Consider the following 17,823-nt stretch of genomic DNA (forward strand, 5'->3'; position numbering starts at 1 on the left):
CAAGCAGGTAAGCCGCGAGCACTTTCCACCCATGTTTCTGCTGCCAGGACGGACTCCTCCAGAGAGGGGTGGAGCCGCCTGCAGTCAGCAGTCGCCTGCCTCAGCAAATGCCACCAGATCTGGCTTCTTGCGAAGCCTCAGGCAGGAGGTGAACAGCACGGGGCCGCACTTTGCTATCGGAACAGCCCCATCCACCTTATTCCTGGCCAGTCCATTTCCGAGGCTGAGCTTGTCAGTCCTTGTCACCAGCCCTCCAGTCCGACCAACTCTGCACCCTTGCAGGAGAGAGCGCCACATTTTCTTCCCCAGGAAAACAAGTGGCGGCAAATGCAAAACTCATTCTGCACGTCCAGCAGAGTTGACCTTCACGGGCTTTCCAGTGCATGAGATCAGCTGTATCAAGCGTGCTGTGGAGCAAGTGCTCCACCTAGAAGATAAGGGATACAATCCACAAGGGAAGGAAGACTGGTATTGCTCTAAACCAAAGGCTAAAAGGAGTAAGGTGCCTGCAAATAGACACAATTGCAAAGGAACCTTCAGAGGCTGGTAACTTAATGTGAGTTGGATCAGAATATACCAATGTGTAACTCTCCTCTCCAGAGATGTGTCATGGGCAGGCTACTCCCTCTTGAAGAAGAAATTTGAGGTAATCTCTCAACCAAGAAAGAGCAACCAAGTCAAAACAAAAAGCAACAACAAGGTCAATGCCGCTACAAAGAGCAGGAGCCACCTCCTCAGCTTTGCTTCTGCCACTTCCCGTCGTTGTATCCCCTGTCAAAGCCATGGCACTGCTTTCAAACCTACCCCACACAGATCAATCAGGCCTGCAGAGGGATGCTGCAAAGCCACACAAAGCCATTCCCAGTCCCTAGCACAGCACAGCTCCCCGCAGAAGGGGAAGGAGCTCCCCCAGCTCAGGAGCTAAGCTGGGTACGGCTCCACAACAAAACCTCAACTCAAGGAAGGTTGGGCAGAAGAGGGCTCCCCCACATGAGCAAACACTCTCCTGCAGGAAAACAGGCACATATCACATGGGATTCAACCACTAAACGTGTTTCAGTTTCATTTCAACTCGGGCTCCCAGTTAAATGCACCAGCAAGTAACCGGAGACCACCTCAGTGTGTAACAGCGACGCAGGGCATCGCCACGGCCGCAGCCTTTCCAAACAGCTGCAAAGCTCTGGCTGCAGAGCCAAAGTGCCTCGCAGCGGGGCAGCTTCCTTCCTCAAAGGCCGACGCTTGCAGAAGTTCACCACCTCGGACGGAATGTCCCCCTTACTGCTCGGAGGTGGCTCGCACTCCGAGGTGCAGACGAGGCTGCGCTCACTGGGCAGGCAGAGCAGCAGCGCAGGGAGCGAGGCTGCGGCCCAACCACGCCACTCGTAGTCCTGAACAGGCATTTTACTATTTATAAGCTAATCATCTGACCCCTCTGCAGGGAAATCCTATCCTTGGGCCGTGGGGAGAGCGGTCGCCTCCGCAGGACAGCTGGGAGGGGCAGCGGGATGCGGCAGCATCAGAGCAGGGCATGTGGATCACTTCCTCCCAGCTCAGGAGCGGTACAGACATCCTGGGGGGTGAGCCAGGACTGCCAGCAGGAATTAATCTGTTACCCAACTCGCTAGGAGCAAGGTAATTTTTTTAAATTGTCTCTCTCCTCCGTTCACCGCTGTCCAAATTCCCAGACGTTGATGTTTCCCTGCGCACCACGACACACGGCAGTGCCATGGTGAGACCACATCCAAGTCCCGAAGCTCTCCAACAGACGGAGAACCGTGGGTCAATGAAGCTGCACTGGAGGGTGGGCCAGCAAGGACGGAAGAAAAAGGTACAAACTTTTGTTTGTAGTTGTTTGCCAGTTATGAATTCCTCGGGACGCATTCACCCTGGGAGCCTGTGCAGGTACACAGCATGGAGATGTTTTCCCGCTCACCTTCCTCCCGTGTGAAAATACTCCAGGTCAGTTTACGCTGCTGGATTTTCTTGCCAGGCGTCACTCAGTGACTTCCGACACAGCCCCACGCGCTCGTCCCGTTCAACCCCACGCGCGCCCGGGGAACGAGCTCGTTTTACCTCCGGCCCCTTTTCGTTACCGACCGGCCGCTTCCCGAGGCCGCCCCTCCCTCTCAGGACAGGCCGCGGGGGGCGGGGGCAGCTCCGCCTCGCCAACAGCAGCGCCTCGGGGAGGCTGGCGGCAGGAGCCCCCCGGCCACAGGGACGGGCCCGGCCCCGCTCAGGCACCGGGACGGGCACCCTGTGGGCATCGGCCCCGCCGCCGGGACCAGGGCGGCTCTGAGCAGCCCCGGCCGAGCGGAGAACCGCGGGCGAGGCAGGGCCGGCAGGGAACCGGGCAGGGCACGGAGCCGCCCGGGCACGGGGCGAGATCTGCCGGCGGCCTGCCCCGGGAGGGAGGAGGGAGGGAGGAGGGAGGGAGGAGGCCTGCCCCTGCCCCTGCCCCTGCCCCTGCCCCTGCCCCTGCCCCTGCCCCTGCCCCTGCCCCTGCCCCTGCCCCTGCCCCTGCCCCTGCCCCTGCCCCTGCCCCGGCCCCGGCCCCTGCCCCGGCCCCGGCCCCGGCCCCGGCCCCCGGAGCCCCCCCCCGCCCCCCCCGGGCCCTCACCTGTGTCGGCGCGCGCCGCTCCCGCCCGTGCCGCGTGCAGCTCCCCGCCCTGCCCCCACCGCCCCGCCCGGCGCCGCCAATCAGCGCCCGGCGCCGCCGGCACGGCCGGCCAATGAGCGAGCGGAACGCGTCCCCGCCCAGCGCCGAGCCGGCCGCCGGGCCCCGCCCTTCTGCTCGCCCGCAAGCCTATCCCGTGACGGGGCGCGGCGCGCGGGGAGGGGCGGGGCGCGGCGCGCGGCGCCCAATGAGAAATCACAGCGCGTCCCGCCGCGGCCAATCAGCGCGCGGCCAGGCCTTCACCTCAGGGCGGGCCGCGCTCGGCCCCTGGGGGCTGGGGGTCCCGGTGCTGCGGCCGCCTGTGCCCGGCCCGGGGGCTGCTGCCGGTGGCAGGGCCGCGGGGCCCCCTCCCGAGCCGAGGGGAGGCGTTGGGCTGCGGGCGGCGGCGCCCTGGGGCTGTGCGCGGCGGGGAGCGGCCGGGGCGCTGCTGGGCGGCGGGGCTCGGGCGGGCCGCGTCAGGGCTCCAGGCAGGAAGCGGGGCGGGAGCGTTTGGGGCGCGTTTGCTTTCGGTTTCCTCAGCCCGGGCGGCTGCAGGGGGATGGCGGGTGAGTGCGGCCCTGCCGGCCCGGTGGGCCCGGGGCACCGCAGCGCCCGGCAGCGTGCGGGCTGGGGAGCCGGGCGAGGCCCCGTGCCAGGGACGCGTCCCCCCGGGGCGCTTTCCGCGGCTGTGCGGTAGGGGGGAGAGGCGGGGGGCGGCCCGGGAAGCGCCCGGGGCTGGTGGAAAAGCTGTGGGGCGGTGGGGACACCCTCGGGTGCGCTGAGGGAAGAGATGGGAAAGAGGGGACGGCTGGGGAGGGCGGTGGAGCTGTGGCCTGCGGGGGCTCTGGGTGTTGACGTGGCCACCCTGCAGACCAGGAGCTGCTGAGGGTGCGCGCGGACTTCGTGGAGCGTGTGCGGAAGCCGGTGATCTCGAAGCTTCTGGATGACCTCCTGGCCCACAAGGTGCTGAGCCAGGGAGAAGTGGATGAGGTGCAAGAAGGCAATGCAGTGACAGGTGACAAGGCCCGTTGCCTCATTGATGCTGTGCGCCTGAAGGGCTCCAAGGCCAGCCAGATCTTCATCGACAGCCTCAGGAAGCATGATCACACCTTGGTGGAGCAGCTGGGTCTGGCCACTGGCTCGGGTGAGAGACACGGGGCTGTGGCCTGCCCCAGCCATGATGAGGCGCTGGGCGCCTCCTGCAGGGTGCTGGAGGGAGACATGGGAGCAGCTGGGAGTTCCCAGTGTCACTGCGCTGTGGCAGTGGGTCCCCGTTGCCATGCAGCGATGACAAGGCTCTTGGGGGGCTGTCCCCTGTGGGGCTGAACAGGGACACCTGTGTGGCAGAGTCTGGTTCTGCTTGCCTACTCATGCCCTGTGACAGCCCCTGCTTGTCCTTCCCCGTGTAACCGCGGGAGTTTGTGTTTACAGGGTCCCCTGGTGTGCAGCCCCCCGTTAGCATCCAGGGCCAGCAGTGGATCCGGCAGTGCTCCCTAAGCGAGTACCAGCGCATCCAGGAAGCAGAGGGAAATCAGGTGCTGTGGGTGGAGGAGATGAGAGGAGGGCCGGAGCACAGACCTGCTGCCCACCAGAGTGGGCGAGGGCTACTAAGGGTCCTCCCTGGCCCAGGAGCAGGAGCTCTGGGATGATCTCCCTGAGAAAGGGAGGTGTGGATGCTGTGTCCGAGGGCCTTCTCCGCACTGTTACCAAGAAAATTCCCCTTCATCCACCCACAGCTGAGCACCACCTCCCTCCCTCCTCACAGATCTATCCCATACTCTTGCCACGGGAGACACGAACCCGTAGGGCTCTGCTCATCTGCAACACAGAGTTTGAGTACCTCAGCCAGCGAGAGGGGGCTGAAGTGGATGTGAAGGAAATGACGAAGCTGCTGGAGGGGCTGGGCTACAGGGTGGACTTCCATGAAAACTTAACTTCCCAGGTAAAGGACTGTACAAAGCAGCTGGCACTGGCCCCACAAATGGTGTGGAGACCCTTGTGTGCAATGGTCATGGGGGGCTCAGAGTAGACATGGCTTTGGGGGATCTCAGGCACCATGGGAACAATTCTGTCCCTGGCTCCTGTTGACAGCTGGTGGCTGGATCTCCACACAGCTGATTACAGGAGTGTGATGCTCCTTCTGCCTTGTGGCTTGCAGGAGATGGATGTGGTCATGAAGGATTTTGCAGGTCACAAAGATCATTTGACCTCTGACAGCACCTTCCTGGTGTTCATGTCCCACGGACGTAGGACTGGGCTCTGCGGAACCAAGAGCAGAGATGAGACCACAGACATCCTTTCCCTTGACACCATATATGAGAACTTCAACAACAAGCACTGCAAGGCACTGATTGGCAAACCCAAGGTGGTTATTATCCAGTCCTGCCGTGGAGGTGAGTTCCCACTGTGGGGTGCCTGTCAGGTGAGCAAGCCAGACAGGCTCTCCCAGGGCAAGTCTGCCCCAAGCACGGGGTGAGGTTGGGGCACCCCACTACTGATGGCTGGCCCTATCTTCCTAGACAACAGTGGGGCGGTGCTGGTGTCTGACTCGGCCATCTCCAAGATGCCTGCTCTCAGCTCAGACAGCACAAACACTGTAAAACAGCAATGTAGAAAACTCAGATTAATTCACCTGGAGAGTGATTTTGCCACTTTATATTCCTCCACACCTGGTAAGCAATTCCTGGGAGATAGTTCTCCTGTCTGAGGGGAGGTGAGGGGGACAGGATTGCCATTCCCCGTGCCATGGGTCTATTCCACACCACCTCCTTGGGGTAGGTTGCCTGGGGGTCCTCTCCATCGGGTGTTCTGGCACGCACTGCCCTGGGGTTGGAGCAGCCTCTGGAGAGGGCAATGTGCCCTGATGCCAGGGTACACGGCTGTGCCAGGCCCTGAGCCCTGTCTGGGTGAGCAGCACCAGGGCTGGAGCTTTGTGCCCTCCTGGCACACTCTGAGCTGGGGCTGCTCTCACCCATGCACTAGGCACCCTGGTGCTGCAATGCTCCCCAGAAGGGAAGCCTGCCTGGCTGCCTGCCCTCACCCCAGCCTCCTCACCAGCTCTGCCCGCACACCTTCCCCAGCCCATTTATCTCACCACAGCGACTGGCTGGGGACAGCTGTCTCCTGCAGGGAGTCTGGCTCGGTCAGATGGCTCCAGGCCATGCCAGCTGGCACACATCAGGAGTGTGGCTGGCAGCAGGGTGGACAGAGAGGCTTGAGGAGGATATATCACAGCCAGCCTCCCTGGAATGCTCTGTCCTTTTTCCATTCTTTATCCTGCAGGTCAGATAGGCCAAATACAAATATCCCAGAGAAGGTGACCCTGTTTCCTGCTGTAGCACCCAGTGTTAATCACTGTGGCAGTGGAGAACACCAGGGAAATGACACTTGGCATCTCTTGTCTCCCCAGATACCATATCCTGGAGAAGCCCAGTAACAGGCTCCATTTTTATCCAGAGACTGGTAGAGCAGTTTCGAAGCCATGCCTTTAACAGTGACTTGCAGGAGTTGTTCCGAAAGGTGAGGCTCTGCAGTCAAATGCAGATGCAGCTACGCAGTGGTTAGAGATACTGCTCTGGGAGCAGGGCCCAGCTCCAAGCAGAGCTCTGGCCAGGGCAGGCTGTTCCTCTGCAGGCCTCAGGAGCAAACTCCTGAGGAAAGGGGCCCAGGCGCTCTGGTTTGGCCTGGAAAATCAGCTGGATCTCCAGGGGTATCAGCATCATGCTGTGTGGTGGGTGTGTGAGAACCTGGAGTGTTGGTGCAGCCCATGGCACCCCTTGTGCCACCAGACACCTTCCTGGGAATGCCTCCTGATTCCCTACGGTGTTCCCATGCTGGGAAGGGAGTGTCCTCATTTCTCCCCATTCTCTCACCCCAGGTCCAACGTTCCTTTGAAGACTTCCCTAAGCAGTTGCCAACACAAGAAAGGACTACAATGCTCAGAAAGTTCTATCTCTTCCCAGGCCACTGATCTGCCTGCCGTGAGTATCTTCACCTCACACCTCTACAGCAGCTTTTTCTCTGTGGCCCAAACCTGGTAATCTTGTCAGAGGGCAGGAGCAGGGATAAATTCCCCATCTCTCCTGGCTTCAGACCACACAGCTTAGGCTGTATGTCCAAAGGACATGAGTACTGGTAGTAGGTGCCAGGCACTGGCCTGACTTGCTCCCCATCTCCCAGCTGGCTACAGGAGATACAGGCTACCAAAACAACTTCCTTGGGCACCTGTTTCAGGGGGGCGTCTTGGTCTAATGTTCTCCGATGAGTTTAAAAAAAAAAAAAAAAAGCCATGGACAGAGAAAGTGTTTGAATTTGGGAGTGATACAGTAGAAGACTCAAACTCAAGGGGAACTCAGCTCCGCTTCAGAGCAATGCACTTAAGGAAAATTTCCTTTTCTGTCCTTGGAGTAAAGGCCAAGAACTGTGTGTTTCTACAGAGAAAAATCTCTGAACCAGTTCTTTTTGCCCTTTCCTCTAGGCAACCTCAGACTGGAATAAAATAGTCCATGGTCTCCTCTCCTTTCCTTTTGTGGCCTGCAACCTCTGAGCAAAGTCTTGCCAGGGAGCAGCGGATGCCTGTCAGTAGAGCACTGAATGCAAACATGGCAACGGTGAAGAGATGTTAGTCAAGCAGAGCCTGTGAAGCATCTCCCCAGCAGTGACAGATCTCCGACAGCCACTTCCACCCTGTCTCTGACTCTACCTGTCATCTAATAAAGGGTTTTTAACATCAGACAGCACCTCTTCTTTGCCTCTAGCCTGTGGTGGGTGGATGGTCACTATGGCCAGCAGTAGCTGCTGTTGTGTTGCGTTCCTGCGGCCACTGAGCAAGGTGGGAGGGTGGAAATCAGAGGGGGTGCCCACCCTGGGGGTGGCTGGGCACATGTTGCCTGGGGCTGCCCTCCTGGAGGCCCCCGACTGCTCAGTGTGTATCTGCTCTCTGCACCACTGGGACAGCAGGACCCAGGAGCTGGACTTGATGATCCTTGCGGGTCCCTTCCAATTTGGATATTTTAGGTTAGATGTTAGGAAGAACTTCTTTACTGAAAGGGTTGTGAGGCATTGGAACAGGCTGCCCAGGGAAGTGGTGGAGTCACCATCCCTGGAAGTCTTCAAAAGATGTTTAGATGTAGAGCTTAGGGATATGGTTTAGTGGGGACTGCTAGTGTTAGGTCAGAGGTTGGACTAGGTGATCTTGAGGTCTCTTCCAACCTAGAAATTCTGTGATTCTGTGAAATTCTGTGATTCTATGACAGCGTCTCCTCTAGTCCTTACCCGAGTTGTGCAAGAGCTATGGTTTGTCTTTTCTGGCACGAGGGGGATGCAACAACAGAGCTGCCTCATGCCCTGCTGTCCCTCGGCATCTCGAGTTTCTGCCCAGAGTCTGCATGCTCTCCAGGTTTCCGTCTCCTTTGGCTGAGTCCCTCAGGAAAGAAAGTGAATGCAAAGCCTTCCCTTACCCAGGCCACCAAGCCCAAAGCAGGGTGGGTGTCCGTATTCCCTCTGGTCCTTCCTTGCAGGCCCACAGCGTTGCCTTTCTCAGGAGGCAGCTCCCTCCATGTCCTCACACTGCCTGGAGGTGGAGGAAGGATGTGATTCCCTCTGGGAGCCATGAGGGTTCCTTAAACCCATGTCTAATGCCCCAGTCCCACCAGCGTCCCCTCAGGCGAGCCAGAGCCCATTCCTGTGCCCACCACTGCTCCCGTTCTCCTCCATAGCCACATCCAAACCGTTCTCTACCTTGGCATGGAGTCAGGTTTATTGCAAGTTCTGCAGCTCCGCTACCAGGTGGTCTGGCAGTAAGGAAGGAGAAGACCCTCCTGCCTCCTCCTAGTGTCTGAAACACCGCAGTGCAGGCAGGCTGCGGCCTTGGCCAGTGCCACCAGTGTCCCAGAGAGCTTGCAGGAGAACTCAGAGGGATGGGCATGGAAATGTGTCTCAGCTCCGGCTCCATGTGTGCGGGGATGGCAGAAGTCCTAGGACTGCGAAGGGGGCAGCTGGTCCAGGATGAGCCCCTCTGCCCAGAGCCCAGGAGCCCTGCACTACTGCCCAGGGCTCCTCAGGTCTCACACAATGTTTGCAGAAACCCTGGTCCCCAGTGCTACGGTGGTGGCAGGAAATTGAGGACAGCGGTGATGAAGTCTTCAAATTTATCTTGATGGACTATGTGACCTGCACCTTCGATGAACTGGATATCTGCCTTGGGAAAGAGGCGCTGGATCTCTGGGTAGTCTTTGGAACTGCAGGACGAGTGAACACAAGGTGGGAGGTGTGGTCAGAGGCCTGTCCAGATGTCTGCCCTCACACTCCCCAAGCAGAGGGCTAGCCCAGCTCTGACCACATCTCCCTTCACTGCTAGGAAGGCCTGGGGCTGCCCCCAGGTTCCTCCTCGCTCTCCAGCATGCTGGTGTCACCGGCTGCTGGAGGCACAGGGCTCACTCCAGGACCTCCCCCCTCCTGGGACTTCCTCGCACCCTCAGCAGCTGCAGAGGATCACGAGGGGTCAAGCCACAGACTTCTTTCCAGTCCCACCTGATATAGGGTGAGTTGGATCCTCCCAAAAAGAGTGTAGGGCCAGGGTACGGCTTGTGGAATACAGGAAAGCTCATGATATCTTCCAAGTGGTGGGAGATAGCCTCCAGGTTCACACGCCAGACATAGTGGCCCTCCACCTCCACCAGGTTGGTGAGAAGGAACTGCCTCAGCTGCGGGTGCTGCCACAAAAGGGGAACGTGCTGGTGGGTAACACGCTCATCAGTGAGAGCAACGCGCCCTCAGGATGTGCTGGCACCTTGCGTTGTCCCCTCCAGCCCACCCCGCATGCCTCACAGGCTCTGTGTGCCAAGTCCCCCAGTGCCCTGGCGGCCCAGCTGCACAGGCCAGCACCGAGCTAGCAGGAGAGGGAAGAGCCCAGCAGCGACTGTGGTCCTAAAGCCCAGTGTCCCAGGGACAGGCCAGGAGCAGAAGCCCCATTCCAGCAGAAGGACTTCCCACCTGGACCACTGGACTCAGCTGACTGTCAGCCAGCTGGCGGGCTGCAGAGCGGGACAGACCAGCCGGGATGTTCACTGACTTCATGGCGGAGACGTAGGCAGAGAACTCGGAGACGAGCGTGGTTGAGACAGGGCTGATGTCTACGGAGATAAGGCGCTCCACCAGGTCTGGCTGGGGACACAAGCGGGGCACATTGGTCGCGAGTCGAGACCTCCCAGCCCCGCTCTGCGTGGCGGGGCCAGGCGCAGGGCTCCCGGCAAGGCTCCTCGAAGGCTTCCAGCCTCCTCCTGCCCCAGCGCAAAGCTCCGCGTGCCCGTCCCCGAGCTCCCTCGGGTGTCACCCGCCACCTCACGGTCGCCACCCCCTTCCCACAGCGTCCCGCCACCCGGTCCGCTCCCGCCACCGGCCTCAGGCGCCCGCCAACCCGCTGCAAGGCCAGCGCCATGGCCGTCTTGCCGCCCATGCTGTGTCCCAGCAGGATGCACTTGGGGACGCCCAGGCGGGCCAGGAGCTGCTGCACGTCCAGGCTCATGGCTTCGTAGGTCATCACCGGGCTGTGGGGGCTGCCGCCGTGGTTGCGGGCGTCCAGCGTCAGCACCTGCCGGGCAGCGCCCCGTCACCCCCGGCACCGGCACCGCAGGCGGCCGCGGCCCCGAGCCCCGGGGCATCGCCCGGCACCGCCGCGGCCTCCCCGTCCCCCCCTTCCCGGGTCCCGGCCTCACCTGGCTGCCGCTGCGTCGTGCCAGCGCGTTGGCCACCGTCTGCAGGCTGCCGCGGCTGCCGAACAGCCCGTGCAGCAGCACCAGGGGCGGCCGCGGCCCCGCGGGACCCAGCGCCGCGTGGGACAGGGGCACGGCCCTGCGGGGGGGGGCGGTCAGGGCGGGGCGAAGGGGGCGGGGCAAAGAGGGGTGGGGCCGCGAAGGGGCGGGGCCTAGAGGGGCGGGAAGGGGCGGGGGCCGGGGGTGCCCCTCCCGCGGGCAGTGCTGGCACGCGGCCAGGGGGCGGGGCCACGCGCGACCCCAGGCCCTGAGAGGCGCGCACCGCGGGCAGGGGGCGGGGTCATACGGCGAGGGGGCGGGGACAAGCGATGGCCGAAGCCCCGCCCCTCCTGGCGGGGCCCCGCCCTCCCTCCCTCCCTCCTTCCCTTGCCCCGCGCGCGGGCGGGCCCTTACGTCACGGCGGAGCGGGCGGCGGGCGGCGGCGGGAGGGGGCGGCGGGGCAGGCGGCGGAGCATGGCGGCGGCGGCGGCGGGCGGCGCGCGGGACGTGACGCACAAGCGGCGGCCCCGCCCCCGCCGCTGCCCGCGCGCGCCCCCTGGCGGCAGGAGGGGGCGGCGGCGCCGTGACTCAGCGCCGGGAGCGGGCCTCGGAGAACGGGGCCTCGTCACCGTGTGTGTGACCGTGTGTGTGTCACCGTGCACCATGGTGTGTCACCGTGTCCCCCCGTTGTCCCCACATCACACCACGTGTCCCCGCACACTGCCCGTCCGACTCCCGGCCCCATGCAGGCAGCTGTCCCCGTCCCTGTCCCCGTCCCTGTCCCCGTCCCTGTCCCTGTCCCCGTGGGGCTCCAACCCCGTCTGGGACCTGGGACCGAGGATGTGCGGTGCTGCCCCCAGACCTCTGCCAGCCCAGGGACTCCCCCAGGCCTGCGTGGTGCTGCCCGCACCCTGCTCCCCATGGCGCCCCGAGGGGACGCGTGCTGTGCTGTGCAGGACGCAGCCACCGCAGCAGGCAGCACGTGGGTGCACGTCGGTGCCCCGCAGCCACGCTCGGGTGAACGGAGGCAGCGCCTCGCCGCACCGGGCATCCCGGCCCCGCAGCGCAGCCTTTGTCGCAGAGCCAGCGAGGGGAGAGCTGACACCGGGGGTGGAACCGGGGGGGGCCGCGTCCCTCAAAGGCCTCCTTGTGCTCGCTGCCGGCCTCCGCCTGCAGGCAGCAAGGTCACCGCCTGCCCGCAGGCCCCGCGTGCCAGCGCCCCGCTGTCCCCGGGAGCCCCGGGCCGGCCCCAGCCGGGCTGCTCCGCTCCGCAGCGCGGCCGATCCTTATCGGGGGCCAGGTGGGGCCGGGGAACCGGAGCCTTGCAGATCGCCGCGGGCTCGGCCTGCCCACGGGGGTGTCGGACCGGGAGTGGCGAAACCGCCTGCTCTGCCCTGCCTCTGGGCAGCGCTTTTCCAAGCGGTGGCTGCAGGACGTCCCCGGTGGGCTGGGGAAGGGGCGAGAGGAGGCGGCAGCCGGCGGCCCCGCGCGGGACGGGGCGATGCACCTGCGGCTTTGTCCCTGCTCGCTGGAGCGTGGTGGGAAGGCGGGGGCTCTGTGGGGCCGAGCCGAGCCAAGCCATGCCGCCGGCTGGGAACAGGCGGTACGGGCGGTTGTGCAATGTGGCCTCACCCCAGCCTTTGCTGGGGGGGAAAGAGCCCGTCTTCCCCTCCGGAGAGCCAGACTTTGTACTGAGCGGGCAGGGAGTGTCAGCAGCAGGATGTGAACGGCTGCTTGGGTGTCTGCAGACCCACCCGCTGCCAGCAGTACCCTCAAAAGTGTGTGTGGGGGGGAGAGCAGCCCTCCCCGGGACCACCAGACCCCAGAAGGGCAGTCCCATGGGTTGGGAGGGAGCCAGAGGGGGAAAGAAAGCAAGGAGGGGCTGGGGCACAGGATGGGACTTGGGAGTTGCATGTCCCCAGATCTGGTGCTGTGTGGACGCTGCTGCTCCTGCGGGGTCGGGGGGGCATCCCCGGTGCCCCTGGTGGGCTCCATTCCCAGTGGGGTGGCTCCTGGCATGGGGACAGCTCTGTGCTCACGCCCCTGTCTGAGAGGACAAAGAGATGGTCCTGGCTGCGGTGGGTTCCTATCCATCCTGGCTCCGGGGCTGGCATTTTCTTCCTTAATTGTGCTAATTAGCTCCACACTTTCAGCCCGTGGGGCTGAAGCTGTTGTCCCGCAGATGGCTCCCACCCCACATGTCCCCCCCTACATCCAGCTGAGGAGAGCTGCCCCAAGGACACGCAGCTACCAAAACAGGACACGTTTATTGACAAATGTAACTCGTACAGACCACGCGTAACAGGGAGAGAAAGCGCCTGGCCGGCGGGGGGGCCGGGGGGCCGGGGGCTGGCGGGGCAGGGCACGGGGGCACCGCCGCTTCCTCCTGGCGCTCATGCGAAGAGCTCTCCTGGCAACCCGAAACTGGCTCTGTTTACACGAAACCGTCTGTATTTACACAGCCGCCCGCCCGGCTCCCGCTCCCGCGGCCCAGCCCTGACCCCTGGACCTCTCCCGTTGCCCCCCCCCCCATCGCCCCCCACCTCTGCCCGCTCTCGCCGGGGTCGGGGTGCCCTCGGGGACGGGGTCTCTCCCCGGCCCGCGGGGCAGAGGGTCCCTGGCGGCGCCGATCCCGCCGGACGGGGCTGGAGGTGGGGGTGCAGGTGGCCGAGCCCCTCGGGGGGCCGGGGCGGGGGAACGGGGGCTCACACATAGTTCCTCTTGTCGTAGCTGGTGACGGCGGAGCGTGGGGCGGAGTAGGCCACCTTGCTGGGCGCGTACCTCTCATCTTTGGGGGGGCAGGAGCAGCAGAGCAGGGACCCCCCGAAGAGCAGAAGCGCGGCGGCCGCCCAGCCCACGTAGAGGGACGTGCCCAGCTCCCTCTTCTGCGATTCAAGCACCAGTGGGTTGTAGAAATCCCGGATGATGGTGTTGGCCGACCAGGAGACGGGGATGAGGGTCATGATGCCGGAGAGCAGGAAGATGACGCCGGAGACGATGGTGATCTTGGCCTTGGTGGTCTCGTCCTCCACGCAGCGGGTGCACTGGGCGCCCACGATGGCCACCATCAGGCCCAGCACGGCCAGCACAATGGCCACCACCAGGAGGGCACGGGCGGCCTGCAGGTCCTGCGGCAGCGCCAACATGGAGTCGTACACCTTGCACTGCATCTGGCCCGTGCTCTGCACCACGCAGTTCATCCACAGCCCTTCCCAGATGATCTGCGCCGTCACGATGTTGTTGCCGATGAAGGCCGACACCCGCCACATGGGCAGCGCGCAGCAGATGATGCTGCACAGCCAGCCCAGCACCGACAGGGCCACCCCACCGATCTCCAGCCCCATAGACATGGTGTCCGGCTCAGCGCGCCCCAGGCGATGGCAGAAAGGAACCCACTGACCGAAACCACCCCGGGCTCTGCTCGCCGCTGCAGCCTTGGGGATCGGCTTACACCTGGGTGCACCTGCGCTTATAAGGGCTGGCGGGGCTGGGGCCGGGCTGTGCTCGCTCAGCGCCCGCCCGGGGTGGGGTTTCACCGCCGGACGCTCCTCGCCACTGGCTCGGTCGCAGCGTCCCACACCCTCCCCTTTGTTTGCAGAGATGGCGCTGGCGCAGGGGAGGGAGGGGGAGAAGCCACCTGAGATGGCCACTGCCGGCAGAGGCCTAGTTTCGGGGCGTGGGTCTGGATGGGTGCAATCTGGAGACCACGGCGTGGCACTGGGAAGCCTGGACAAGGAGCTGGATGGGCTGTGGTGTACGTCCATGGGCTCTGAGTGCCAGCCCTGCTGCCCACCCTGCACCTCGGTGCCTTTTGGGGAGCCCACATCCATCACTGCCCCTTCACAACCCTTCCTAAAGGCAGCAGGGCCTGGAAATTCCTGGAAATCCTTCGTCTGTGCTTACATGCTGGACATGGCCATGGCCAGATCCTAGCCCGGGCCCCTATACCAGGCAGCATGACATGATACGGCACGGCACGGCATGGGTGGGAGCCGTCACTCCCGCAGCCCAGCCTCTTCAGCAGGGATGCTGTAGGTCACAGTCTGTTGTATTTCTGGAGCACCTTATCAGATCTCACGTTTAACATAGTGTCCAAAAGGAAGGGAGTTTATTTAAGATTACAGCCTTGTTGGGGTTTTTATCCGCTTGCAGATTGCCTCTTATCTCATTGTGGCTCAGTGAGAGCAGGGTGCACTCAGGCACCTTTGCATCACCGTGCAAAGTGCAGCCCCTTTGCCTCGCCACAACGCACCCCATGTTGGCAGTCCCCACACAGCCCCGACCCCACACAGCCCCCGTCTCCACCCATCCCCCTGTCCTGAGCCCCCAATCCCCCTTGTGTAACGTGGGACGTGCTGGGCTGGGTGTGCCCATTGGGATCCCTGGCCAGGTGATAAACCTCTTTACTCATCCTGCTCAAATGTTTTGTCCTTGAAGGAAGCAGACAGAGCACGTAACACTCTGGCAGCGTCACCCCATCCACCTGGCAGGCCTGGCTGAGTAGCAACCGGCGACAGAAAAACAAGGCAGGCACGGGCCGGCTGCCCAGGCGTGGTCGCCCCATAAGCAGTCACATCCTGGGGCTCACTGTCCCCAAAAAGAGCCACCCCAAGGCAGTGGGGTGCTGCTGTGCAAGCGGCTCCCCCAGCCCTTGCACGGCTGTTTAACCAGAGTGCTGCAGGTATTTCCAGCCCCCCACCCCAGGAATGCGCTTGCCCCCTCCTCTGCAGCCGAGCGAGTGCCCGCGGGCTTGCTCCAGCCTGTTCCTAGCTGCTGCCGAGGGCCCCCCTACAACTCATTAACTACTCAAGAGCGCGGTGCGCAGTGGGTGCTGGCAGCCTGTGCCGCATCACAACCCCTCCTGCTCCAGTAGCCAGGACCCCAAAGGCAGGGGGCCCTGACCCAGCTGTTTCCCGCAGCACCCCGACACCCCCAGTCTGGCTGGGTCAGCTCCTGCCACCCCACGGCACCCCAGTGGCCTGTGCCTGGGTGCCTCTGGCACTGTGCTGTGCCGTGGCACCCTGTGCCTGACCTCCACCACCCTGTGGCACCCTGACACCCCTTATGCAGCAGGGTCAGCCTGCCACCCCACAGCACCCCACGGCACCCCATGGCACCCCACGGCGTGCTGGTGTTGGTGGCTGGGCCGGGTACCCGGGGTGCTGGGGGGTTCTGTGCAAGCAGCACGCAAAGGGGCTTGCACCTGGTGAGGTGCTGCTGGGGGGGCCCAGCCCTCGGGGTGACGAAGCACAGCACAGACGGGCATGTCCCCGGGCAGGTGGCAGTGGTGACAGGGCTGGGGCACCCCGGGGACACACAGCCAGGTGCTGGCAGTGCAAAGCTCTGCCGGCTGCGGCCCCGGCATGCAGGGGTGCACAGGTGCAGGCTGCGCGGGGGACAATGCACACACACCCAAACACACGCACCCCCTGCTGGCTGGGATGCACAGACACATGGCTGCACAGACAGACGGACACACAGAGGCAGACAGACAGACACGGACAGTCAAAGGCACACAGATACACACACACACACAAAGCCACAGACAGACAGATGGACGCAGAGGTACACAAGCACATGCACAGACAGACACGCACAGGTACACACACACAGACACATACACAGAATCACAAACTCACTGACACTCAGACGTGCTCACATGGGTGCTTGCACGCCTGTGCACATGCACAGCTACCTTCACAAGTGCACACACCCATGGGGGAATGTGCCCCGGACGCAGCCCTGGGTGCACGCGCCAGGCAGCGCAGGCACAACGAGGAGCAAAAGTACTCACAGGCAGGTGCACGCGCACACACACACATGCGCATGCCGGCGGTGTGTGCGCAAACAAGCACCCAGCGGTGCACGCACGGCTGCGCAGGTGCAGGGGAAACACCTAGGTCAGGGCCGTGGGGCAGGGGGATACCCCTCGCAGAGCTGTGGGGCTGGGGCCACCGGGTCAGGACCAGGGTGACGGGTCTCCTGGCCCTACAATCAGCCCCCACGCGCCGCGCTGCCTACCCATCTCGTCATCCCAAACTGCCCAAAGTACAGGCTGTGCTCGCGCTGCGCTGCTGGCCTGGGGCAGTGGTGGCTGCCTGACTCACGGCGGAGGAAGGGGCAAATCACCGGGGTTTCGGGGTGCTGGCCGCCGCTCACTTTGGGATGCATTCCTGTGGCAAGGAATTGGCTTGCTGGTGTTTACCCAAAACAGCTCAGGGGGCTGGCATCCCTGCGGGGTCCCAGATGTGCCTGAAGCCCCTCTTCTCTCCCCTTGCTGCTGGGAAGTGAGGGGGTGCATCACCTGCAGCGGGTCCCTGTGGTGGGAGCAAGGGGGGGACGCATGGTGACATGGGGACGGACGTGACCCTGAGTGAAGGCCAGACTGAGGGGTGTGTGAGCATCACTGTGGTGGTGGCCCTTCTCCACAAGCACCTACACTGGCAGGGGGACAGCCACCGCAGGTGGTCCAGGGGACCTGTCCCCATTCCTGTCCCCATGTGTATCTCGCACTGGACAGGAGCTCCAGCTGCCGCAGGGCGGGTGACAGCAGGAGGTGACAGCAGAAACTGCCCCGGGCACTGCGGGGCCGCATCCCGCTCACGTGCACGGTGTGGCCAGCGCGGGGCTTGGGGTGTTCCCCCTGGTTGTGGTCGCGGCGGGGCCGGCGCCTTCCCCCCTGGGGCAGCGGTGCTGGGGCGGTGAGTGCTGCCTCGCCTGCTTATATTTCAGGCGCGGGGCTGCAGGATCTGCCCCGGCCAGGGCACACAGGCGTCCCATTGTTGAAGCCCCTTCGGCGGCGGCGGGGAGCAGGTAAGGCGGCTCCAGCATCAATGGCAGCTCTGTCTGGCGGCGGGGCGGGGACGGGGCTGCCGGCAGCACGGCACGCAGGGTGCCGGGGCCGCGGGGCACTGGCCGGTGGGGCCTGGCAGGGGGCTGGTGGCACGCCCCAGCCACCCTGAATCTCAGCACACCCGGGACACCCCTACCCCTATGCACTCTGAGCGGTTCCTTGTCTTGCCCAGGCTTTACTGAGGGCACGACCCCCCCCAAACTTCACCCATGTGCGGACCCCCCCTTACACCTGCCATGCCACATCAGAGGTGTCCCCTTCCCAGCACGTGACCATCAGCTCACACGTCCCTTTGACTCGCCAGTGCTTTTGCCCATTTTTGGCTGCTTTTTTTACTCAGCGAACGCATAGGGATTTTATTTTCTCGGTGACTCGAGACTAAAGGTCCTGTTTCTGGCCGCAGCTCCCTTGCACGGTGCTTTCCATGAGCGTCTGGGCTGTGCGAGTTAATAAACCTTTGCTTTCAGGTAGAGGAAAACAACCTTACTGTGCACATTTCAGTCAGTCAGGGAGTTTATGTCAGGCAAGAACTTTTTGGGAACATTGAGTCTCCAATGAGCGTGGCG

The 17,823-nt window shown here is 63.4% G+C and overlaps 4 protein-coding genes across 11 annotated transcripts in view; 1 reads left to right on the top strand and 3 right to left on the bottom strand.

Moving 5' to 3' along the window:
- MTMR4 (myotubularin related protein 4) overlaps positions 1 to 2,639 on the bottom strand; it is a 53,210-nt gene extending 50,571 nt beyond the window's left edge. Inside the window, exon 1 of one of the 2 annotated variants that reach the window (XM_082776274.1) lies at positions 2,618 to 2,639. The gene's annotated coding sequence lies outside the window, so the exon portion shown is untranslated. Of the gene's footprint in view, positions 1 to 1,933; positions 1,996 to 2,617 lie in introns of those variants that run through there. The other variant, XM_082776277.1, reaches the window with a different exon arrangement.
- On the top strand, positions 1,514 to 7,385 carry LOC309885890 (caspase-1-like). 7 transcript variants are annotated; one of them, XM_082776279.1, is made up of 9 exons: positions 2,619 to 3,141; positions 3,525 to 3,797; positions 4,085 to 4,188; positions 4,419 to 4,595; positions 4,812 to 5,046; positions 5,173 to 5,325; positions 6,063 to 6,172; positions 6,531 to 6,633; positions 7,131 to 7,385. In XM_082776279.1, the coding sequence occupies exons 1-8, from the start codon at positions 2,730 to 2,732 to the stop codon at positions 6,621 to 6,623; spliced, it is 1,557 nt and encodes a 518-aa protein (XP_082632405.1). In that variant the 5' UTR covers positions 2,619 to 2,729; the 3' UTR covers positions 6,624 to 6,633; positions 7,131 to 7,385. The 7 variants fall into 7 exon arrangements, with proteins under 7 accessions (XP_082632411.1, XP_082632405.1, XP_082632406.1 ...); XM_082776280.1 differs by having other exon boundaries at positions 2,619 to 3,072; XM_082776283.1 differs by lacking the exon at positions 2,619 to 3,141 and adding an exon at positions 3,152 to 3,219.
- A 1,004-nt stretch (positions 7,386 to 8,389) lies between these two features.
- ABHD11 (abhydrolase domain containing 11) lies at positions 8,390 to 10,908 on the bottom strand. Its single transcript, XM_082776672.1, has 6 exons — positions 10,819 to 10,908; positions 10,369 to 10,504; positions 10,071 to 10,244; positions 9,647 to 9,817; positions 9,185 to 9,366; positions 8,390 to 8,892 (listed from the first exon to the last, which is right to left on the bottom strand). The coding sequence occupies exons 1-6, from the start codon at positions 10,878 to 10,880 to the stop codon at positions 8,754 to 8,756; spliced, it is 864 nt and encodes a 287-aa protein (XP_082632798.1). The 5' UTR covers positions 10,881 to 10,908; the 3' UTR covers positions 8,390 to 8,753.
- Positions 10,909 to 12,658: 1,750 nt separating this feature from the next.
- Positions 12,659 to 13,848, bottom strand: CLDN3 (claudin 3). The gene has a single exon (XM_082776073.1). The coding sequence runs from the start codon at positions 13,752 to 13,754 to the stop codon at positions 13,110 to 13,112; it is 645 nt and encodes a 214-aa protein (XP_082632199.1). The 5' UTR covers positions 13,755 to 13,848; the 3' UTR covers positions 12,659 to 13,109.
- Between the last annotated feature and the right edge of the window lie 3,975 nt (positions 13,849 to 17,823).

Source organism: Aythya marila (assembly GCF_965140915.1).
Source record: "Aythya marila genome assembly, chromosome: 20".
Taxonomy (NCBI): domain Eukaryota; kingdom Metazoa; phylum Chordata; class Aves; order Anseriformes; family Anatidae; genus Aythya; species Aythya marila.

Excerpts from the sequence above, each read along its gene's own strand:
- CLDN3 (XM_082776073.1), bottom strand. The coding sequence starts at position 13,754 with ATGTCTATGGGGCTGGAGATCGGTGGGGTGGCCCTGTCGGTGCTGGGC.
- LOC309885890 (XM_082776279.1), top strand. The coding sequence starts at position 2,730 with ATGAGCGAGCGGAACGCGTCCCCGCCCAGCGCCGAGCCGGCCGCCGGG. Across the intron at positions 3,798-4,084 it reads GGGTCTGGCCACTGGCTCGG|GGTCCCCTGGTGTGCAGCCC; the intron begins GTGAGAGACACG and ends TTGTGTTTACAG. Across the intron at positions 4,189-4,418 it reads AGGAAGCAGAGGGAAATCAG|ATCTATCCCATACTCTTGCC; the intron begins GTGCTGTGGGTG and ends CCCTCCTCACAG.
- ABHD11 (XM_082776672.1), bottom strand. The coding sequence starts at position 10,880 with ATGCTCCGCCGCCTGCCCCGCCGCCCCCTCCCGCCGCCGCCCGCCGCC. Across the intron at positions 10,505-10,818 it reads GCCGCCCGCTCCGCCGTGAC|GGCCGTGCCCCTGTCCCACG; the intron begins GTAAGGGCCCGC and ends CCCCCCCCGCAG. Across the intron at positions 10,245-10,368 it reads CACGACGCAGCGGCAGCCAG|GTGCTGACGCTGGACGCCCG; the intron begins GTGAGGCCGGGA and ends GCTGCCCGGCAG.